The following is a 22,946-nucleotide window of genomic DNA, read 5'->3' as shown; positions in this document are numbered from 1 at the left end:
TTGGATATAAATGAATAAGTAAACTTAACATAACTAGTCCAGTTTGGTTTAGACCAATTTTTCCAAGACAAGAACTAGGACTGGAACTGACCCAAAGCGGTCTGATTCGGTTTTTGAGCCTAGGTTGACTTATTTTTGTTAACACGGTTTTTTCCAACTGGGTTCACCGGTTCAAATGCCCACCCCTAGTCTTGGGGACAATGTGGTAGCATATCAACTTTTTATTTTCTTGTTGTATGTTGCTATTCTTTGAGTTTTATAAGTGCATCAATTCTTTTTGAGTTTGTTCCGTGTTTGTAATATATACTTATAGGTTTTACTTGTGAGATTTTAAAAGTTGTAGTTGCAATTGTAGTTTTGTGCGCTGGGGCATTTGCCTGGTTTTTCCAAGCTTGTGGCTTTTATGCTAGAATCTAGAATTTATTTGGTCATGTGTGGCTGCGAGTAGAGATACACCTGGTGTGCTTGATGTTATCAGTGGACTCATCCATATTTGGATTAACCCTTTGTGATTACTATACTTATGTATTTGTATTAACCATATGTGGTTATTTGTATTTATATTGGCCTTTGTAGTTGACGACCTCGCTTATAAATGCAATTTATCTCATTTTTCTAAAAGAAAAGAATTTGCAAAAAAATTAAATGTTCTAAAAGCTTTTAAATTTGTAATACCCAAAAAAAAAAAAAAAAGGTTCAGCAAAAACAAGTACATAATCATCTACATTCCCCTCCACTCCTCTTGTTTTAGATAAAAGGGTAGAGTAGAGTAGAGTATGGTAATATCATCATCAGCGTCTTATTTGTCCCAACTCCATTATTCTTTGTTTGTTTTGAAAACAACCCAAAGCTGTCCACTCTCTCTCTCTCTCACCGCTCAAAACTCAGAGAAAAAGAAAACCAATAAAAAGCTCAAAAAGTTAATTGATTTTCCGTAATATTAATAATATTAATAATTATAATCTGATCAACTACAGTTCACTCTCTCCGATCAACCCTTTTTTCTTGTGCAAATTTTCTGCTCCAATCTCAAAATTCGAAGTGCAAAATTTAAAATGCGCGAGCTCTGCTTCGAGCCCTCTCCGAAACGCTTGCAGGTCAGTCTTCTAAAAGATCCATCCGTTTTCAAAATCTCTGAATTTTTAATGTATTGAATTTGCTGGTGATTTTTTTGTGTGGAGATTGATTGATTTTGAAGGATCGGCGTTCATTTTAATGTGTTTTGCATTCGAATTTTGTGGTTAAAATAGAAAGTTGGAGTGAGTTTGGTGTGGATCTGAAAGTAAATTAGTTTAACTTTAAATTGAAGTTTCTTTATTTTTTTGGCTTTCATTTCTGTTCAACAATCCGTCTAAATTTCTTTGTTGTTTTTGAATATTTTTCAATTTTCCAAACCTGTAAAAGACCCTTAAAGAGTTTTGATTTTCTTTTTCTTTTTCTTCTTGTTGTTTAATAGAAAGATAGGTACTTGGATGGGACCGGACGCCGAAGTAGAGAGTATTGCAGGGTTGGGAAGTACTAGCATCTGCGGTAGTGATCAGACATTGTTATGGCGTCTGCTAGCTTAGGGAACGGTGGAGTTGGCAGTTCAAGGTCGGTGAATGGCTTCAAGAGTTCGTCTAGTTCGGTTGACTGGCTCGGGAGGGAGATGCTTGAGATGAGATTGAGAGACAAGCCGGATCATGATGAGGATAGAGTAAGCCTTGTGCATTTTAAATTGTTCAAGAAACATGTCAAATTCTTGCATTACCTGTCAATTGTTGCAACTATCACATGAAAAATGGTGGGTCTTTACATTTCTAACAAGCAACAGGTGAGCAAAATGAACTAGGCACCCGCTCTAGCTCTATTTGAATGCGACTGGTTTTGACTATAATTTGGTGTTTTTGCTACACTCAGTTGACAGTTCTTACTATTTCTTCTGTTGTAGGATAGTGAACCGGATGTCATTGATGGCGTGGGTGCTGAAACAGGGCATGTAATACGAACAACTGTTGGTGGTCGAAGTGGTCAATCTAGGCAGGTTGGATAAAAATATATTTGCGTTCAAATTTAAATCAGAAGTGGTGATTTCATATATTTTTGGTGACTTACATTTTGTTTCATTGTTTGGTTTTGACAGACTGTGAGTTATATTTCAGAACATGTGGTTGGAACTGGTTCTTTTGGGGTTGTTTTCCAGGTAGATAAATATTTTGCTCAATTGAAGCCACCTAATTTTCCAATGAATTAGTGTTGATAAAACTTTCTTTGCACAGGCAAAATGTAGAGAAACTGGAGAGATTGTTGCTATCAAGAAGGTCCTTCAAGACAAGCGCTACAAGAACAGGGAGTTACAGATTATGCAAATGTTGGATCATCCAAACATTGTGGCCCTTAAGCATTGCTTCTTTTCAACCACAGACAAAGAAGAGGTTTACTTGAACCTCGTACTTGAATTTGTTCCTGAAACTGTTAACCGTATTGCGAGGAACTATAGTAGGATCAACCAGCGGATGCCCTTAATATATGTTAAACTTTACACCTATCAGGTATCAAATTGTCTTGATTCTTAGTTTTCTCCTTTGGTTTAAATGTATTTTAACACAATCTACTGCATGAATCTTGCTCCACAAACAAGCATAGGGGCTATGGCTACTATGTAATTTGAATTTCTAGTAGTGTCTCATTTTTTTAAAAGTATTGTTTTCTATTTTCCGACTTTATTTTGGTGCAGATCTGCAGGGCTCTTGCTTATATACATAATTGCATTGGAATCTGCCATCGTGACATTAAGCCTCAGAACTTACTTGTAAGATATTTTCTTGTTCCTTCCTGAAGAACTGGGTGCTCTTGTATAACACTTTATTTGTATGCTATCTGCCACACCAATTCCCTGGGTTCCTAAGCAGAGCCAGTGGTCCCTCTTTAAGAACCATCTGGGTAAATAATTAGTGAATTTGAAAATTGTTTTCCCATTTGATTATCATCATCATTTCAATGTTTATTATCAGAAATACTGTCATTGTCTATTTGTCTGTTGACAATTGAATGTATAAATAATTTCCCATTTGGCTAATTTGCAACAATATTTCTTGATCCGGTACATTGCAGGGTGGCCCTACAAGGATGTCTGCACTTTTTTTTACTTTTATAAATGTGGATGTCCTTTTTAGAGAATTTTCATATGTGTATATGTGTGTGTGGATGTATTCTGTGATTCGAATTTTTGATCATGCTCTAATGCTACCTGTTATTCAGGTGAATCCTCACACGCATCAGCTGAAACTTTGTGATTTTGGGAGCGCAAAAGTATTAGTAAGTATTTCAGGTCATCCTGTTTACTAAGAAGGGGTCTTTCTTAATTTCATTTATTGACAAAGGTCCCCTGTTTCCATTGTATCAGGTGAAAGGAGAACCAAATGTTTCTTACATCTGCTCAAGATATTATCGTGCTCCAGAATTGATATTTGGTGCCACTGAGTACACAACTGCTATTGATATATGGTCTACAGGTTGTGTGATGGCTGAATTACTTCTTGGGCAGGTGGTTTGGTACTCAAAAATGTGAATACTAACTTTTTTTATTTTTTATTTTTCCTTAAAAGTATTTAATATTGTCAAGCCAACTTCTCTTGCAGCCCTTGTTTCCTGGTGAAAGTGGAGTTGACCAACTAGTCGAGATCATTAAGGTGAGGTCATCTATGCACTTATATGTTGATTTCCATTTTCTTTTTAATTTAGCGCACTTAAAGTTTTGGATTAAAACTATGAGTTAAAACCCTCAGGGTTGAGTATATGAGTTGTCTTGGACTCTGTCTGGGTTGACTGTGTTTGAGACACAGATTGGTTTTTCGGTATCAACTATCGTAAACTCTTCTCATTTGAATGTCATCGTTTTTCTTTTTCTGTTTTTCCTTTTGAGTGGTGAATAGAAATATGAAACAGGATGGAAAAAAATTTCTAGAGTTGTAAAAGTATAAAATAAGTTTTAGTCTTTAAGAAGCAATTGCCCACAAAAATACATCATTTCCATATATTATCTTTTCTTTAATACATCTTCAATTCTCCACAATTATGAAAAGAAGGAATTCTTAAATAGACACGTTTTGTATCTTAAACTCTGTGCAGGTTTTGGGAACTCCAACTAGGGAGGAGATAAAGTGCATGAATCCAAACTATACTGAATTCAAATTCCCACAGATAAAGCCTCATCCCTGGCATAAGGTGCGTCTTTGCTTACTCATGTACTATCCTTTCATGTTTGCTTCTGACTTTCAAAAGTTCACACATGATTCAATCATTTATAATTTCATTTGATCAATCAAGCTGTGATTTAAATTATTAAACCTTAATTGTATTGTTACACTGAAATGTGTACATAATCATTATCAAACTTACAGCATGAAGTCTGCTTCTCTTGTTGCTGATTCAGAAGGAGTCCATTATGGGGCAACACTAGTAATGATTCCATTAATGCTTTGGTAGTGAGTAGGGTAATTTTTGTTTATTTGGTTGGTATCTTTAACAGTCCACTCCCAAGTTTTGTTAGAGGAGATTGTACTAGGTAGATAAAGTGAAAATATTTTCTTTAGTGATGAGTTGAAAATGGCTTTATAAATGATTTCACTGATTGCTCAAGTAAATAGAAGTTTTTTCATTTAGGTATACTGTTTTCCAAGCACGTGTTGAAGGGCAGGAAAATATGTTAATGACCTGCCATATAGGGATTTAGCTTAAGTTTGCTGATTGCTAAATGAAAGATTTGCAGGCTCAAGCTCGAAAAAGCCCTGTTTAAATGAAGTCATGAAAAACTGTTTCATCCTGCATGTTGACTGCCTGACTGCCTTCACATGTTCCTTTTCTTCCCCCAAATTATATTTTCTAATGCAGAACGTAGTAATGCCCGTTCCCATTGATATGATGTTTATATCCATGTTCATATGTGACTTCCATCATTAGTGGTATTGTGCATTTTGTTTTATAATTAGCAGTTGCTCTCAAAAGAGTTTCATTTACAATGGAGACTCAGTATGATATTCTTGTCATGTTATAGGTATTCCAAAAACGCTTGCCCCCAGAAGCAGTAGATCTTGTTTGTAGGTTTTTCCAGTATTCCCCCAATCTGCGATGCACTGCTGTAAGTGTAACTTACATTGTTTTTGTTCCTTTCAGTGGATATTATCTTTCAGTGCTAATCACTATTCTCCATTGGTATTGCAGTTGGAAGCTTGCATTCATCCTTTCTTTGATGAATTGAGAGACCCAAATACTCGTCTTCCTAATGGTCGCCCTCTTCCTCCTCTATTCAACTTTAAATCCCAGGGTGAGTTTGATTAGTATCTATTACAATAAACATATGATACCATCTCAATTTTCTCACTTCCTATGGAGATTGCTGATAGTGGCTTCTTGGTTATTATGATAATTACAAGTTCTTTATTCTAATATGGAAAAAATGGATGGATTGTGTCATAGCACTGTTGAACTTTACATCAACAAAACTATATTTGGGATATGACATTATATAAGCCTTGAAAAGTTGTGAATTCAAAATTATTATATGAGAAATGGCTGTCTTGTGCTTTTCTGATATTTCATTTAGTGGTCCTCTCTCTAATTTTATTTAACTTGATTACGACTACTACGTCAAGTAATAGTCTCTATTCATAAATATGTAGATATAATTTAGAAGACGGGTTTTGTTTCTGTTCAACAACTTTGTGCTGCGTGTATGTAATTAGATGGCATTAGTTATTAAGCCACATTAGGCTGCCCTTAAGTAACATGGACTTCAAATAGATGTTGTTCCCATATGAAACTACGAGGCAATCTATGATTTTCTAGTCTTTGTTTCCTGTCTGGACTCTTGGGGTTGGCCGTGTCCAACTCCATGTTTCTATGCCTCTGTCGTATCTGCTTAATATTATGGCCTATAATGCTTTTCTTCACAAAACTGAGAAGGCCAAAATACACTGAACAACTAATTTCTGTTCCGAGTACGATTCAAACCACTCTGTTGAGGAAGTTCTGAGTTTGAGGTGTTACAGTTAAAAACAAGGTACAAAATAATAATCATAAGAAAATAGAGAAGCTGTAGGGGCATCAAGGGTTTGTGGTCTTTGTGCTAAATTAGGGGTTTTTACTTCTTGTGCTCTTATAATTGGCATGGTGTTTGGGAGATGTGCTGTCATGGCAATCTTTTGGGTGGTGTGGGTGGAGACGAATAGAACTTTTGGAGGGGGGAGCAAGGGATGTGGAGCATCTTCTATGGGATAGGATTCATTTTTGGGATTCACTTTGGCCGTTGGTATCTTCAGAATTTAGGGATGGTTCTTTTCAGGATATATTGTATGATTAGAATTCTGCTGTGCACTACTAGTTTTGTTGGTGTGGTGCCGTGTATCTTCGTTGCGCAGCTATGCTTTGCAGTCTTTGTTGAGTTGTTTAGCTAGTATAGCTAGACCAGTGGACAACTTGTCCCTTGTATTGTTCTGTTCTCTTCTTAATGAAATTATGTTTCTTAATACAAAAAAAGACAACGAAGTGACTGAGAGAGAAGTAGGAAACAGTACATACTCTAGTTAAAAACAGATTACAAAAACCAAGAGGGTGTCTTTTCTTCTTTTTCCTTGTACGTGCAGTTTTGCATCCATTAAAATTATTTATATTTGGTTTTCCATGTTCCTAATGCCCCTTTTATGTTTCTTTCTATTCTCTTTGATAGAGCTTCAAGGAATTACACCTGACATAGTCAATCGACTTATCCCGGAGCATGCCCGCAAGCAGAACTTGTTTATGGCTTTGCACACCTAGCAACTTCTATGAACGTCTCTTGCATCTGCTTGCCCTCTCACTCCAATATGGTCTTGTATCAACATATGTAAAATCTCTCTACCTTTTTACTTGTCATCTTGTGTCCTGTGACCGTGAGTAGTAAGAGTGTTTTGCCAAAGTTCCCCAAACATTGTAGGAAATCTGAGGCTTTAAGTTTGCATGCGGATAGAGGTGGTTTTGTATGCTTATTTGAAGACCAAATATAAATTACATGTACGCAAGGAATTTAAGATAATATATATACGTACAGAGAGTGTTTCTTCCTTGGTGTTTGGATGAGCTACATTTTTGTGCATTGTAATTTGTTGAACATTTCGATTCAGTCTTCTTGCTTTCAATTTTAACAATGTGGATCATACATTTCCAGAATTACGTTGATGCGGTGCTTACTCAAACCGAAAGGATTATGTATTTTTGGAAAGTTTAAATGGAAATTAATTTGGAGATGTTTGTTTGTACTAGAATATCATTTATTGCTCTTAAGTTTGCCATGGTAAAGAAGTTGTGATGTAACCAGAATAAGGAGATTTTGACCATAGACTCCAATTGCTCAAGCCGCAGAGTTTCCATTGGATCTACATCTATAGGCATTTGCTAGATTGGACCAAGAACAAAGAATGAAAACGAAAAATGAAAAATGAACAAAGACAGGCTTGCTTGGACTGTTGGAATTTGATCCTGTAAATTTTTTTTTTTTTAATGGAGAAATAAGAACAATCACAAGGGAAAACTAGGGGCACGCAGGCTCAAATAAATCAAAATAAAAAGGAAAAGAACAATTCAGTGGCAAACCATTCTCCCAAACACAGGAAGTGGATAGGCCATGGCCTAAGTCAGCGACAACATTTGCCGTAAAATTGGCTTCTCGAAAGACATGAATAAACCAAGTTTCTTCACAAGACATGATCCTGTATTTCCTAGCTTACTTTGTATATGGAATGGGCTTGATGTTAATGTGTCGTGTTCAATCCTTTTTGGTTATCTTTTTTATATATGCCATATATTGACCTAGATAACCTTTTCTTTTTTAAAATAAAAAAATTAACAAGAAAGCAAAACAAAAAGGAACATATACATGCTTTGTTTTGTAGGACTTTATAAATATTATTATTCTTACTTCCATTAAAAGGCTATCTGGATTATGAGGAAATGGAGAACATGGAAAAAAAAAAAGTAAGATTTTTTCTTGCTTGCAACCGACTATACAATTTCGTCTATTTTTCTCATCATGCGGTTGCGGCCATATGACGGGAGAAGTAGGCAAATTGGCATATAGTGCATGTGAAAAGAAAAGGCATAAAGCAAAGCAACAAAGAAAAGGAATATGTCACTAATTGGTTTCCCAATTTTTCTTTCTTTCTTTTTTTCTTTCTAAATTAAAAAGAAAGAAAAACTTGGCTTGTTTTCATGGCAAGTTGAAAACCAATGGGTAAACAGCCCACAGTTTGACAAGGTAAGATTGAATTTCCCGTTTTCCGCACGCAAATCTGAGTTAGGATGGTGTACACCACATGGCATGCCCACAACGTACACAACATATACTTCATTCACAAGGACGGATCCACCATGGGGTCAATGGGGTCAGACGACCCCATGACAGATCTGGAGTTTAGTGGTAGGGACTGGCTTTTGCCCTTGGCAGCTATGGAAGTGACCCCAAGGAGAAGAAGAAGAAGCTTCGGTGGTGGCAGCTGGAGCAAGCAGAAAGAGAGAGAAGGAAGAGAGATGGAGCAGACGGAGGAGAGAGAAGAAAGAAAAGAAGAAGAGAGGAAGAAGGAAAAAGAATAAAAACAGAGAGGGGAAAAAGGAAGAAGGAAAAAGAATAAAGAAAGAGGGAGACGGGAGGAGGGAGAGAGAGAAAGAGGAAAAAAGAATAAAAAAGAGAGGGAGTGATTAAAAAGAGAGAGAGGGGAAAATATAATAAAAAAGAGAGAAGGGAAATATAATCTTTTTCTTTTTTTTTTCTTTTCTTTGTTTTCTTTCAAATCCTTCTAAATATTTCAACAATATTATCAATAATTCCAACATTTTTTCTATTTCAAATGTCGTATAATAACAAAAAGTTCTAAATATGATGAAGAAAATATACTGAAAAAAGATTGCTTATATAAAATAAAAATATAGTAAGGGCTTATAATTTATCCAAAAAAAAAAATCCGTTCATGTGGGTTACCTCTAGTTTTCAGTTAATACAATCTATTGTTCAAGCCTAAAAATCTACAAAAACCAACCAAAATCCACAAAAACTCACCAAATTTTCTTAATACATTTGTACTTAAGGTAAATTTAGCCCGCCCGATTTGCAATTCCTGGGTCCGTCCCTGTCCACCACCAATATCTCATCCCTTGACATCGCCGCCAAGGGTGCTAGCTGCCGTTCACCAACAGCCGTCTCCATTGCCGCCACTATTTTTGTGACCCCACGAGTGGCAATTCCTGCATCCGCCACTGTTCATTCATGCCCACAACGTTTGAGAAGAGAGATTTAAATGCGTACACCACGTGGCTGGTGTATTATTCAATATATATAGAATATGTGAGTATTTTATCTATTATATATAAAAAATAAAAATAAAATATTTTCACATATTCTATATATATTGAATGATACATCATTCACGTGGTGTACCTGGAATATACAAATATTTCTCCTTCAACAAAACTTAGAAAGAAGGCCTTTTTTGTTGATATTATTTTCTTTCTTTTCTTATATATGATGGATTTTCACATGCTTATGTGAAAGAGAGGGATTTTTTATTTAATTTATACCTATTTAGAATTTAGAGCATGTTTAACATTAGTTATTCATGTATTCAAAATTCTGTGTTCGTATTCTCCTTTTTTATTATTGCTTGTATAAAGAAAAAAAAAGAAAATGAGAAACAGAGTCTTGTAATTTAAGTGATTAAGAGTATAGGTGAGGTTGTGTGTGTTTGATATTCTCCGTACAGTCATATCATTTTTGTACAAAATTAAAGCTAGGGTGTATAGAAAGTGTATTTCGGTTTTCTTGGCTATTATTTTTGTTTTTAGTCTTATTTGATTTATAAAAATAAAATGAAAATTTATTTCTTTAATTAAATCTAGAGTGCCTTTCCTCTTAAAATACCTTAAACCCTCAGCCCCTCAGAATGACAAAAATAAACAAACCCACCCAAAACCCCGAAGCCATGCTCTCTTCTTCTTCATTCCAATTTTAAATTTCCCATTTCCAAGCAGGGTTACACACAGGCGCCTGCTTGCTTGCTTAATCCTTAAAATCCCAGAGGGGCAGTTTCGGAACAAAGAAAACAGGGGAGAGAAAATGGGTTGTGCAACGTTGGACCTCGTCGGAGCTGCTTCTCTCAAACTCAACACCAACACTCACTTCCTTCGTTCTCCGAAGCCATTCCTCTCCTTTGTGGGGCCCATCCGCTCTCGCAATCTCAACGGCCCATCATTGACCTTTCTCACTTGCCATGCCCACAAATCACTGCCGTCCGTTTTCCTTCGCGCCCAATCTACTGCTGCTGCTCCTGGTAATTTTTGACAATTCACTTGATTTTTCCCCCAATTTTCATGCTTTTTATTTGATTTTCTCTTTTTAATAGTGTTATTTCTTTAATTTGTTTGTCAGAAACTAATTTTCATATATGTATTTCGAAATTGAACTTTTTATTGGAAAAAAATTGCAACTTTCATTGCGTATGTAGACCAGTTCTTGTTTTGTTTTATTTATCTATTTATTTAGTTATTGTTATTTATTTATTGTCAGATTTCTAGTTGATTTTTGATTTTGTGGAAAATGGCAATACCATATGTGTGTATTATGCATGCAAGTATAAATATTTATGTGTATAAGTATTTGGTATGGAAAACTCTGTATGCATTTGTATAATTAATGGCTTGGATAGTTGCATGGAATTTAGTTTCTTGTTTGCCTACTGATGTTGCAGAAGAAGAGCGGGTGGTTGTTTTGGTTATTGGTGGTGGGGGAAGGGAACACGCTCTTTGCTATGCATTGAAGCGATCGCCTTCTTGTGATGCCATCTTTTGCGCCCCCGGCAATCCTGGAATTTCCAATTCTGGGGATGCCACTTGTATTTCAGACCTTGACATCTCGGATAGCTCGGCTGTGATTTCATTCTGCCGTAAATGGGGTGTGGGACTTGTCGTTGTTGGACCAGAGGCCCCACTTGTTGCAGGCCTTGTAAATGATCTGCTTAAGGCTGGAATCCATGCTTTCGGCCCTTCATCTGAGGCCGCTGCTTTGGAAGGATCCAAGAACTTTATGAAGAGTTTGTGTGACAAGTATGGAATACCTACTGCGGAGGTTTGTTCATTATGTTTGATATTCTTTAAGAGAGATAAAAGGGTGTTGCTGAATTTAATATTGCTTGCTTATGATCACTAGAACAAGAAAATGAATGTGAAAAACGAATAGCATTTTACAATGAATTTGATTTTTCAGTTTTTGTGTGGCGATTTTCATACAAACAAGAGTTACTAATGCATTGATTAATTGATACAGTATCAAACATTTACAGACCCATCTGCTGCGAAACAATATATACAAAAGCAAGGGGTCCCTATTGTTGTTAAAGCAGATGGATTGGCTGCTGGAAAAGGAGTTATTGTTGCTATGACTTTGGACGAGGCTTTTGAAGCAGTTGATTCAATGCTTGTAAAAGGTTCTTTTGGTTCTGCAGGTTGTCGTGTCATTGTTGAGGAATATCTGGAAGGAGAAGAAGCGTCTTTCTTTGCTCTGGTGGATGGAGAGAATGCTATACCTCTGGAATCTGCTCAGGACCATAAACGTGTTGGGGATGGCGATACAGGGCCCAATACCGGTGGAATGGGTGCATACTCACCAGCCCCCATCCTAACTAAAGAACTTCAAGATTTAGTGATGAAATCCATCATTTACCCCACTGTGAAAGGAATGTCAGCAGAGGGCTGCAAGTTTGTTGGGGTTTTATATGCTGGGCTCATGATAGAGAAGAAGTCTGGCTTACCTAAGCTAATTGAGTACAATGTGCGCTTTGGCGATCCAGAGTGTCAGGTCAGTATACAGACCCCTAGTAGATATGTAAATATTTGATTCATTTGCTAATTTTAAATACCTATGATCAGTTTTTACTTGAACTCTCATACAATTTTTGTTTAATTTACCTCATGATTTTTACCACTCGTGAAGCCTTTATCCAGAACTTTTTGCTCATTTTGCAGGCAACAATTTAGGTTCAAGAATTAAAAGTGCGTTTCTGTTTGATGAAGTAATGAAATTTAAATGGATCTGATTGATATTAGGTTAGTGTGGGAGTCGTAGTATGTATTATGCATATGCAGGTAGAAGTTGGAACTAACTTAACTAAGTTTAGGGAGATAGAGGAAAGTAAGATTGTGAAAGGCCATTGTCGTTTGGATGTAGTATTTGAAGTTTTGATGGATTTTGTTTTATTTATTTGCTCACCCTGTTTGATTACATTTTCAGTGTTCTGGCTTTCTTTGTCTTTCTCCATTGCTTTTTAGGCCATTGTCTATTTTTGTCTTTTTCTGAAGTTATCCTAGTGCTACTGGGCAAGAGTGATGTGATGTGGCTTATGAGCATATGATTTAATGGATTTCTTTGCACCCTTAATCTCATACGTAGCATAAATTCTGCATGTGCACTATCAATATTCCAAATAGCTAGTTTGGCCATTACTTTGATAGGTTGTTGAGTGGTGGGTCGCATGTCATACCTAAATATTGTGCTTAAAGGTAGGTTAGCATCTTTTATGGTACTCAGGCATAACAATCTAGTTGTCATGTCTCGTTCAGATTGTATTGTTTTAGATTAGTAGTGAGTAACACGTTAACATGGATTTCGGGTGCTTGTTTGCCTTTTATGATAAACAGGTTTTGATGGTTCGTCTGGAGTCTGATCTGGCACAAGTTCTACTTGCAGCTTGTAGAGGACAGCTAAGTGAGGTGTCGTTGAACTGGTCGGCCGGGTCAGCCATGGTGGTGGTAATGGCAAGTAAGGGGTATCCAGGGCCATATGAGAAGGGAAGTGTAATTCGAAACCTTGATGAAGCAGAAAATGTTGCTCCATCTGTTAAGGTATTTCATGCAGGAACTGCCCTGGATCCAGATGGCAACTTCATTGCTGCTGGGGGCCGTGTTCTTGGAGTGACTGCCAAGGGAAGAGACCTCAAAGAGGCATGCGATCGGGCATATCAAGGCGTAGAAGAAATTAATTGGCCAGGAGGGTTCTACCGCCGTGATATTGGCTGGAGAGCCCTTCCTCTTCCTCAGAAACAATTTGTGACGAGGTTAAACTAAAAGAAAATTTGTACTATTTGTCACATGAGGGCATTATGAGAGAAACGTCTATACCTTGCCCTTTTTTTTGGCCTCATGAGTAACATCACTGTTCTAATAAAGTTAGCAATTGTCTCATCCCTTAGAAAACAACTTTAAATGTAATGTTAATTGTCTGCTTATTTGCGTTGTAAACCATATCCAAGATGGCATCACCAGGAAAAAAAAAAGTTATGTCCTGAAACTACCAAGTCATCCTGTTTTCTTCATCTCTCTGTCGTCAACTTAAAAAAAAAAAGTGATAATGAATCGGTCGGCAAACTTCATCACTGTCCTGAAACTACACTTGTGATCGTGAGAACCATTTATCTATTGTAATCTCTTTTGTTCAAAATTTGTTGACTAATTGCTCCCCAAGAGACGTGTGTTCAAATTTTTTTTTTTTGGTACATGGGTTTTGATGTTAGAGATATGCTATTTGACCCACATGATTATCTTTGTAATTTCCTTCTTGACTGAATGTGATTAGCTTTGATGATAAACCATCCAACTAAGGAAGTAACATGGTTTGACGGTAGGAGACATTTATTTTTTTGAATACAAATAATAGTCTAAATTACGAGAGGAGGAAGGTTTCTCACACACATTACCAAGATGCTATGTCCGAATCTGAGACTATTAGTCTGCAAGTCAAGGCCATTTTTTATTGGGCTAGACCCCGTTGGCCGGTATAAGACATTTTAACTTAGGGCACATAGACAAGTTTAGAGGGAAAATCAAGACAAATTAAGTTGAAAAATACTTGGCTCTTTACATATAAGGATTCATTTCTCTTTATAGACTAATCACAGACATGTGTGCGTAGACTTTTCCTTTCATAATTTCAACAAGTTACTTTTACATATGTGTCATATTGTGATTGGTATGTAAGAAGGTAAGCCGTCTCGAGCGCAAGGTGAGACGTGTGATAGTTCGGGGAGCAGGGGTAAATTAGAATAGTTGGTAAAAAAGTTGTTGTCCTTGGAATCAACAATTGTAAGGTGTAAATAGAACCAGAGAGGCTACAATGAGGAGTTTAAAGTGAGGAGGCTATTTGAGGAGGCCAATCACACCATCAAAACATTTAAAATATTTTAAGTCCCATGATTTCTTTACATTTATTGATGGAGAGATTGATTTCTTCAAATAACCTCCTCACTTTAAATCGTGCAAATGGAACTCCCCTCCTAATAAGCTGGTGGGATTTTTCCAGCTGCAGCCCGGCCCGAGCCAAGGCCAAGACCAATCGAAAGCCCAAGCCCAAGTCATCTGAACTAACTAGTCTGAAAAAGCTTAACCTAAAACCCGCCTCTCCTCCATCATTCTGAGCCTTCCTCTTTACGCAGAAAAACCCTAATAAGCTCAACTCTATTTTCTCCAGGTAAACTCCCTACTTTTCTCGCATCCAGAAGCTCCTCTTTGTTTTGCTACGCGGACCGCTTTCGTTGTTCATAGAAAGTCCGAGACTTTTTAATTTAATATTTTTTCTCTCTCTCGCTCTCTCTTTGAAAGATCATTGTAGTTGCAGCGAGATGGGGGCAAAGGCGAAAAAGGCAATGAAGAAGCAGCTGAGCAAAGCTTCTGCTCAATTATCAGTATCTACTCACAATAAAGAAGCTGCTGCTGCTGCTGCTGATTTCTTGGTAATGCTTAATTACAAACTATACGCATTTTTTATATACAAGTGTTTCTTTGGGTTTGTTATTTATGGCTTTGGTTGTTTTATGAGGAAAGCCATTGGAAGGCGGCCCTGCGCGTAAGCTCCCCGAAGAAAAGCCCAAGGAGGATGTCGCCAAGGTGTTATACATTGGTCGGATACCTCACGGTTTCTATGAGAAGGAAATGGAAGGTGCAATTGATAATTTTAAATGAAGAATGTTGTATACGTTTTGGTGAAAGTTGTTACTACATTTTTATTTGTGTTCCTGCTAATTAGCTACTTTTTTTGCAGGATTTTTCGGGCAATTTGGTGTGATTAAGAGACTGAGGATTGCACGTAACAAAAAGGTCAGGCTTCTGGACCATAGCTTCATCTATGTTTTGCATGATGACATAACTTTTACTTTGTGATAGCAATTGTGTCGTATTTGCTTATCTGAAGTTTTTTTTAAAGGTTTAACTAGGATTTATAGTCTGCCTTGAGAAATTTGACTGGTACTCCACCTGCCATATCTGACTAGAAAGCTGCTACTAACAACTACAATTGTAGTCTTAGTGAAATTTCCACTTGGTTGATAAGCCATTACTCAGTTAGAGGGTTTTTTTACATGAGTTAATGAGTAATTTAAATTGGAATGGTAGAGTGAGAATGCTAATTATGAGGCCAGTTGAGACTTTAGTGAGGTCACAGTTGGTCCCATTGTGGCAATTTTGAGTTTGATCTTAGGGAGATTGGCTGACAAATAATCAGGGAAAAAGGAAGCAGATTCTTAAGGAGATAGCCCATTCCTCAAGTTCCCAATTGAAATGTCTTTAGTTAAATCCTTGTAACTGAAAATTACTTGAATGTCTATTGCCCCGGATCTTAATACTAGCACGCCTTTTTTCCTCCCAGAATTTTGAACATTTTCAGACTTCAGGATTTTTCTTTTCTATTTAGCGGGTAGTATTGAAGTTTAATAAATTGATATTTTTCTGACAAATTTTAACGATTTTGTCTTTCATCTTAATAGACAGGAAAATCAAAGCACTTTGGCTTCATTGAGTTTGAGGACCCTGGGGTTGTATTCAATTCATTAAATTTTGACATCAAAAAGCCTGTTCTTCTTTACAAAATTGCTTTATTTTTTTGTTGGGTTCTAACTTTGCATTCCTTGTCTGCAGGTGGCGAAAGTTGTAGCTGAAACTATGCATAATTATTTGTTGTTCGAACACCTTTTGCAAGTCCGTCTTATTCCTCCACAGCAAGTTCACCCAAAATTGTAAGCAATTAATTATTATTATTTATTATGATGTCAGAGTTTGTATGGCATCAAAAGGTATTTATTTTTGGTAATCCATATATGTATTTAAGGTGGCTACTGCTTCTTTAAAAAAAAATTGTCATATAACTTGGAACATCCATGTGATTTGGGAATGGGACCCAGTTCTGGGTGGCAATCATTCCACATAGAGTCTTGGTCGTCCATTGTCTTCTGTTGTCAATTGAGTCATCAATTTTCACAAGCAGCTTCGGATGTATGTACCCATGGTGCTGGAATGTTTCTTAACGACTTATAACTGATAGTCATTGTTTGCATTATTAGCTGCTGCGGTTTAAGGGTTTGAATATTATTTTCTTTTCAAAATCATTGTTGTTGCTATAAGTTGCTCACTATTTGTGTCTTGTTTATTTTATATAGATGGAAAGGTTTCAACTACCGAGTCAAACCCTTGAACTGGGTTCAAATTGAGCGGAAGAGGCATGACAAGGTATTCAATGCAGATATTAAAAAGCAACCTCTATCAAGTTTTCTCAATTGACATAACCAGACAAGCCTGTAAGGACTTCTTTAACTCTGTCCTCGTTGGGTGATGTTTTTTCAGGAAAGGACATTGGAAGAGCACAAGAAGTTGGTGGAGAAGATTTTGAAGAGAGATCTGAAGCGTCAAAAGAGAATTGAGGCTGCTGGTATTGATTATGAATGCCCAGAAATTGTAAGAATCCGGTCCTCATTTACTGTTGTATTTTTTTTTAAATATTTGGGTGTAACAGTTGTACGATCCACTAGATTCATAACATAACAAGTTAGTTAATTTTTACATTTTTTAAATTACTGTAAGAAGCTATTCCTTGTTCTTAATCTTTTTTCTTATTTGGTATTGCACCAACTATACTTAATATTTCTTTGTGGTTGATTTAGCTGTTACAATTACTCATGATTTTGGTTCTTGGCAGGTTGGTAGTATTGAACAGCCTGCTCCAAAGAAAAGGAAAACTGACCGAAAGAAGGTATGTTATGTTCTTGTTTGTACTATTTTATTGGTAAGATATTATGTATTGCCATCTCATATCTTGCATTGCAGGTTGACTTGATAGGGATGAAGAGCAAACACTAGTTGGTCCACCCATTAACTGAAAAGAGGCATTTCTTGGATATCTGGAGATTTTGGATATGAGTTTTGAATTTTATAAATATATCCTGCTGTAGCTTATGGTTCATGACCTTTTTAATCACTTATGTAATGTAATCATGATTTGGCCATCGACAAAGCTTATAAGCATCTTCGGTTTTAAAGATATATCTAATGTAATAGCTCTGTCGTTGTTCGGTTATAAACATCCTCATTACTGCAGTTGTCACAAGGCACTTCCATGCATTACACTCTTCCATAGTTTCTTTGGACGTTGCTTATGTTGCAGCTAAACTATTGCACCACAGGTTTTATGATCTCACCTGACGGTTCCTTATTTTTCTGCTTTCACTTGTTCTTATTCTTGTTACTTCAACAAATTCCCCATGGTAGAATAGTTTTACTTTTCACCACACCCATGTAACTTTTTAAATTTTACAAGAAAAATACTTTAACTTTCTCCCATTTTCATCTTTTTCCTCTCCAAGCAATAACTTTCTTGAGTACACACATCAGTTTTTGACCAATCAATCCATTTTCAAAACCACCTTTGTTTTGGAGATGTTGAAAATGGGTGTAATGAACAAAGGTATAAAAGAGAACTGTATGAATACGAAGAGTTATTAGGTCAGGAGAGAAGAATGATGGATATTGGATGAGAATTACAAGTAATTTTAAGACGTAATTTCAATGATGGGCATTGAACCAGTAACCCACTTCTTATAAGTAATTTTAAGATTGGACATTTTTTATGAAAAAGTTTAGGCCGTTGTAAAATTTGTAATTACAAACGATGATAAACAATTTTAAAAAAAGTCATTCATGGTCGGTTGTTTGGCCCTTCCAATATTTTTTTTTTCCCCAGTTTTTTTTTTAATTTTTTATCTTTTTCTGTTTTAATTTTTTCAATTTTTTTTAATTTTTTTTACTCCCTCAAAAAAGGGGGGAAAAGCAATAAAATTACTGACAGGCTACAAAAAGGTAGTATGACCCTCGAAAAAAATTTCAATCTGTAATAGCAGTACAACTGTTAGCGAGGATACATAAGATAAATGCAATACGGAAAGTTTCTAATACGTAACATAAACATACCCTAAATATGGCGGACTAAATTCTTTACTAAACATCGTTGTTTTACAAGTAACAGTCTTGAACTAAAATCATGAAACAGAAAAAGAAGAAGAAAAGGCTTCAAATACCCTATTTGTGGAAGCTTGCACCTCATCCTGAAAAAGTCAGGGGCTTGTCTTCCCGCAGGATGCATGGCCCTACAGATATTTTCGTGCAAGGGCACGGACTTTGGTATCAAAATGCGATGAAGTAATTCGGGAACCAGGCAGGTAGAGGGGATTAAGTAGAGTCTGCATATTCAAAAACACACCATATGAGTCAATAACTGATGTCTCTGTGTAACAGAATCCTTGTTCAGTTATAAAATTTAGGCTTTATGAGTCAATCACTATAACTTGACCCCAAAAAAAATTGTCAATCATTATAATCAACTCTTTTTTCTTGTTGCACTTTTAGTTTGCAGGTCGTAATCTGAAATAACGCATGACAAAACTAGAGAAAATGGAAGAAGAGCTAGGCAGAGATAAGTTCAACTTGGCTTTGATATTAGCCTACAACTTGGCTTTGATATTAGCCTATTCTTTCTTTTGAAACTGGAGAGAGTTCAGAGTACATTAACTAGCACAAAAAAAACCAAGATGCTAAAAGATATCAGAATCCCCCACAACAGTACTTCTAAGTTTGAACAACATAAGGAGGTATAGAGGATGGAAGCATGACACTTAAAGTTCTTGTTAAGGGAAGAATAAGGAATAATTCATTTCGAATTAGCTACACTAAACTAAAAGGCAAGAGTTATCCATAATCATAGGACTGGAAGGTACAGGAGAGAGTTTGAAACAGATATTATGAAATGAAAGAATTAACAGCGTGAAATGGAAACTGTGTAATGAAAGAATTAACAGTGTGTTTAGGCAAACTTCAGCTTTGAAATGCAAACGATATGAGGGGTTTCCCCATCAAGTCTGGTTGACAGCATTTAAAAGAAAAATTATTTGAAAAGAAAAGATTTGTGCTAGATGGCTCTTAGGCTTGAAAAAAGGATACTAGATACTCTGACAGAAATATTTCCTAATTCATATCAAAATATAGAACAAAAGATTTTGCTGGTCATATTAGACAAGAAAACAATATGAGGGGTTTAACAAATACTGTTTGAGAGGAGATTGGGAAAATTCACATCCATGTCTGTCAAAAGATTAACACCACAAGTGTGTATATTATCAAGAAAAAGTATTTCCTAAGTCCTAATCTACAATCCAGAGCTTAAAACTTTGTTAACATATATGGACTTGATACAAGCTATGCGAAAGATTTAACTCCAAGAAAATGAAAACGTTTTAGAAACATATTAGAAATATCATAGAAAGAATGATATAACTTGGAAAAATGTGCAGACTTTTGAAACTGAAATAAGACATATATTTACCAGTAATAACAAGTGTATGAAACTAACATCCAACCAAGAAAATTTAAATTTAAAAATGGGCTCTTATGGTGGGAATTCCCATCGTGCCCCTATCACAACCATCAAAACATGCAGAAAGCTTGCTGCGAGAAACCCCCGGCAAATTACCACAATCAATGCTATTTCTAGCCACCAAAAACCTACCATTGCCATCACCAAAACCACTGCTACACACCACCCTTACTTGAACCACTATGGTCAATCTGCCTAGTAACCACCACTGAATTTTTCCCAAGTTCTTGAGAATCCAAATTGGGAAAGGGAGTGGAAGAGAAGGAAATTATTTCCAACAAAACACTGCCTAGTGTCCAATTAAGCAGTTGCTACCTACCTATTACGAACAAAGGGATGTGTACCACATGCCTGTTGACAGACATTGACGTGGGTTCAGAGGAAGTGAAGAATGCGCATAACGTTTTTTTGGCATATCCTATGTTCAATGTCATTGCCAGTGGGTTTCTACTTGTTCAAACTTCTAAGAGCATTCACCCAAGATACTACAGGAGAATCTACCTCACCAGGAGTTTCATAAGGACAATCCCCAACGAACATGCATTAGGAACATAGTACGAAAGTGTAAAAAGAAACTTAAATAAAGGGTGGATGGCAAGTAGTACTTACCTTGATATAGAGCTCATGAACCTCTTGGAAGAAGCTCTTGATACCATCATCATTACGGGAGTCATGAAGTAGCATAAGTCGTGTATGTGTGTCTAGTCAAGGAAAGCATCAAACTGAAAGTTGTACACTAACACAGTACAGCAGGGGAACAAAATTTAAAAACTTTTCACTCATCCTTCTCTGAAGTTGAGAAAAAAAATCACAACAGTGACAACAGTAATGAATTGGGGAAATTGAAGACGACATAAGAATATACATTTGACATCATTGCTATGCCATCTGCTGAGATACTTTCTTGTTTTGAAAATCGAAAGAGTTGTATGCAGGATTGGTCGTAAATTCCGAATATATGCAGTTCTTTAATTGTACCATTTAAAACATTTACACGATGCAACAAATAACAAATCATCAGAAACTATAGAATTCTGAGATAGGTGAAGGTGACAAATATTTGATTTCAAAATATGAAGGATATGACCAGCGGTGACATAGACGGAAACCACCAGATCATTAAAGCGGTCTATTGCTTTCAAGTACCTACACCGAGAATGTTATAAAGATGAATAATAGGTGTAAACAAGTTAAATGTGGAAGAAAAGCACAGAGGGCACAGAGAACAAGTGACTCACATGGCACTAGTAGTCCAGGCAAGGTCCTGAACAATATCCAGAGCAGCATGTAATATAAACTGATGCAGCTGAGCAGCATCTTCTCTCTGTCAAGTGTCAACCCATTATTACCATATAAGTATATAGCAATAGAAATTATATATTTTGATGAATTTAAAAGTTATTAACAAACCCCATAACAGAAATTGAACAAAGCATTGCAGATGCAGAGATTGCCAAGAAATGAAGAAACCCATTTTAATTAATTGCAAATTGATGCATTTTGGCATAAAAATTACACTAATGGAAAAGCATTTGAATGTAACAAGTCTGAATCTTTGAGTCTCTAAACACACAAGTAACCAAAATGGGCATTGCAGATGAATATGGAAATCAGAAAAATGCAATTGAAATTAGAAATTACAAAGGAAAAGGAAAAGGAACGATACTTACTTTGGCAGCGGATCCGACTTCAGCTTCGTAAATAGGGATGTCGTTTCTGCTGACGATGACGAAACATGCTGTGGTTGCCATCTGCTGCTATTTTACCAGCTATGCCTTCCACTTCCGACGACTCTCTTTCACAGAGATGATGAAAGATCTTCTAGTTTCGGGCTTTTTTCTGTCTCATTTCTCCTCAACTTAATTTGGGGAACATTTAGTAATACCGCCTAAAATTTATTTACCCCAACTTTACTTTACCCTATGTCGAATTTTACCACCAACTGGTTTTTTTTTTTTTCCTGCACAATTTTATTGTGTCGATAGAAAAATACCACATAAGGTGAAGACCGTTAAATTCTTCTGTAGTTAAAAATATATATATATATATATATATATATAAAGAAATCATGCGCAAGTCACATGATCACTATTTTGTTTCCTTTTAGCAAATTAACTGCTTGGATTTTTTTTGGTAAATCCCAAAATAGTCCTGAATATATTTTGGTCCTTCAATTAAATTATTCATTAAATTAGTACTCAATTTTCTATTTTGGGAGCAAATTGATCCCACCCATGACATTTTTCTGATAGTTTGAATTACATGGATGGCACATGCTAGGGATAAATAAGATTTTTGACAAAAACAAAAACTGATTGAAGTGGTCCCTCAACTTATGCATGAGTTCCATTTTGGTTCTCCAACAAAAGTCATAGTCACCACCCGATTTCCCCCTCGCCCACCTCCAACCTCATTCTCCTCATATTATAACCCAGAGAGAGAGAGAGAGAGAGAGAGAGAGAGAGAGAGTGTGTGTGTGTGTGTGGGGGGGGGGGGGGGGGGAAATGCTTTTGGTATAGACGGTCATGTCATATTGAATAATTAAGAGAAATTTACTATTAACATGGGTAATAATTAGGATAAATTGGCTAAAAGAATATGATAGAATTGATTATGGTGAAATTGGAGCCCTAGTGCTCATACCATCAGTGTTTGCCGAATTTTATTATTGTTTATGTTATTAAATTTAAGCCTCACTATTCTAACATCCATATAAAGTTTATGATTAATCATAATTAGTACTCAGTTAATTAGTCTTGGACTCTGCGAAAGGATACTCACTTACCACTACACTATTTTGCTATGATTTTGTGCTCTACAACTTCGTTATCAATAAGGAGCTAATATTACTATAATGCGCCATGCTACATTAGCACATATAACAGTTTGTGAATGGAAATGGATAAAAGTGGTAAAAAAAGAAAATTTCAGTAATTTTTAGAAATTCAGAGGATTAAGTGATAAAATTTCAGTTTAACAGGATAAAGTGAGACTAAACGTCCATTTCAAGAAGTGAAACAGTAAATAAGCCTTTTATTATTATACCGAAGTTCTGATTTGCCTCCTTCCTCACCAACCTTGCATATTTTGTCCCATAAAATTTTTAAAAACAATTATAAAAAAAAAAACTTTTGTTTTGTTTTTGTGTCCTTTTCGTTTTCGGGTTACATCCTCACCAACCTTTGATTCCTTCATCCCTACG

General features: G+C 36.1%; 4 protein-coding genes across 5 annotated transcripts; 3 read left to right on the top strand and 1 right to left on the bottom strand.

Annotated features, from left to right (window-relative positions):
• LOC18790812 (shaggy-related protein kinase kappa) lies at positions 712 to 7,262 on the top strand. The gene is made up of 13 exons (XM_007222487.2): positions 712 to 1,097; positions 1,457 to 1,696; positions 1,931 to 2,023; positions 2,123 to 2,182; positions 2,259 to 2,531; positions 2,717 to 2,791; positions 3,241 to 3,297; positions 3,386 to 3,526; positions 3,621 to 3,671; positions 4,111 to 4,206; positions 5,036 to 5,119; positions 5,203 to 5,305; positions 6,707 to 7,262. The coding sequence occupies exons 2-13, from the start codon at positions 1,550 to 1,552 to the stop codon at positions 6,793 to 6,795; spliced, it is 1,269 nt and encodes a 422-aa protein (XP_007222549.1). The 5' UTR covers positions 712 to 1,097; positions 1,457 to 1,549; the 3' UTR covers positions 6,796 to 7,262.
• On the top strand, positions 9,925 to 13,345 carry LOC18789040 (phosphoribosylamine--glycine ligase). Its single transcript, XM_007225685.2, has 4 exons — positions 9,925 to 10,334; positions 10,752 to 11,128; positions 11,327 to 11,857; positions 12,697 to 13,345. The coding sequence occupies exons 1-4, from the start codon at positions 10,121 to 10,123 to the stop codon at positions 13,120 to 13,122; spliced, it is 1,548 nt and encodes a 515-aa protein (XP_007225747.1). The 5' UTR covers positions 9,925 to 10,120; the 3' UTR covers positions 13,123 to 13,345.
• LOC18792120 (uncharacterized RNA-binding protein C1827.05c) lies at positions 14,445 to 17,450 on the top strand. 2 transcript variants are annotated; one of them, XM_020555984.1, is made up of 10 exons: positions 14,445 to 14,521; positions 14,653 to 14,783; positions 14,875 to 14,989; positions 15,092 to 15,147; positions 15,813 to 15,860; positions 15,964 to 16,061; positions 16,482 to 16,551; positions 16,666 to 16,776; positions 17,018 to 17,071; positions 17,146 to 17,450. In XM_020555984.1, the coding sequence occupies exons 2-10, from the start codon at positions 14,673 to 14,675 to the stop codon at positions 17,176 to 17,178; spliced, it is 696 nt and encodes a 231-aa protein (XP_020411573.1). In that variant the 5' UTR covers positions 14,445 to 14,521; positions 14,653 to 14,672; the 3' UTR covers positions 17,179 to 17,450. The 2 variants fall into 2 exon arrangements, with proteins under 2 accessions (XP_020411573.1, XP_020411574.1); XM_020555985.1 differs by having other exon boundaries at positions 14,475 to 14,521; positions 14,663 to 14,783.
• Positions 18,176 to 21,618, bottom strand: LOC18792852 (trafficking protein particle complex subunit 2). The gene is made up of 5 exons (XM_007225997.2): positions 21,415 to 21,618; positions 20,983 to 21,068; positions 20,829 to 20,890; positions 20,354 to 20,439; positions 18,176 to 18,554 (listed from the first exon to the last, which is right to left on the bottom strand). Exons 1-5 carry the CDS (start codon positions 21,493 to 21,495, stop codon positions 18,462 to 18,464), a joined length of 408 nt encoding a protein of 135 aa, XP_007226059.1. The 5' UTR covers positions 21,496 to 21,618; the 3' UTR covers positions 18,176 to 18,461.

The sequence above is a fragment of the Prunus persica genome, chromosome G1, assembly GCF_000346465.2.
Source record: "Prunus persica cultivar Lovell chromosome G1, Prunus_persica_NCBIv2, whole genome shotgun sequence".
In the NCBI taxonomy this organism is placed as follows: Eukaryota; Viridiplantae; Streptophyta; class Magnoliopsida; order Rosales; family Rosaceae; genus Prunus; species Prunus persica.
Note: the sequence above shows the minus strand (reverse complement) of the source record. Positions and strands in the feature narration are given on the sequence as shown.

Coding starts and splice junctions, on each gene's coding strand:
- LOC18790812 (XM_007222487.2), top strand. CDS start 1,550: ATGGCGTCTGCTAGCTTAGGGAACGGTGGAGTTGGCAGTTCAAGGTCG. Junction 2,024..2,122: donor GAAGTGGTCAATCTAGGCAG/GTTGGATAAAAA, acceptor TGGTTTTGACAG/ACTGTGAGTTATATTTCAGA. Junction 5,306..6,706: donor ATTCAACTTTAAATCCCAGG/GTGAGTTTGATT, acceptor TCTCTTTGATAG/AGCTTCAAGGAATTACACCT.
- LOC18789040 (XM_007225685.2), top strand. CDS start 10,121: ATGGGTTGTGCAACGTTGGACCTCGTCGGAGCTGCTTCTCTCAAACTC. Junction 10,335..10,751: donor ATCTACTGCTGCTGCTCCTG/GTAATTTTTGAC, acceptor CTGATGTTGCAG/AAGAAGAGCGGGTGGTTGTT. Junction 11,858..12,696: donor TTGGCGATCCAGAGTGTCAG/GTCAGTATACAG, acceptor TATGATAAACAG/GTTTTGATGGTTCGTCTGGA.
- LOC18792120 (XM_020555984.1), top strand. CDS start 14,673: ATGGGGGCAAAGGCGAAAAAGGCAATGAAGAAGCAGCTGAGCAAAGCT. Junction 14,784..14,874: donor CTGCTGCTGCTGATTTCTTG/GTAATGCTTAAT, acceptor TTATGAGGAAAG/CCATTGGAAGGCGGCCCTGC. Junction 15,861..15,963: donor TTGAGTTTGAGGACCCTGGG/GTTGTATTCAAT, acceptor CCTTGTCTGCAG/GTGGCGAAAGTTGTAGCTGA.
- LOC18792852 (XM_007225997.2), bottom strand. CDS start 21,495: ATGGCAACCACAGCATGTTTCGTCATCGTCAGCAGAAACGACATCCCT. Junction 20,891..20,982: donor GCCTGGACTACTAGTGCCAT/GTGAGTCACTTG, acceptor TTCTCGGTGTAG/GTACTTGAAAGCAATAGACC. Junction 20,440..20,828: donor CGTCTATGTCACCGCTGGTC/ATATCCTTCATA, acceptor GACTAGACACAC/ATACACGACTTATGCTACTT.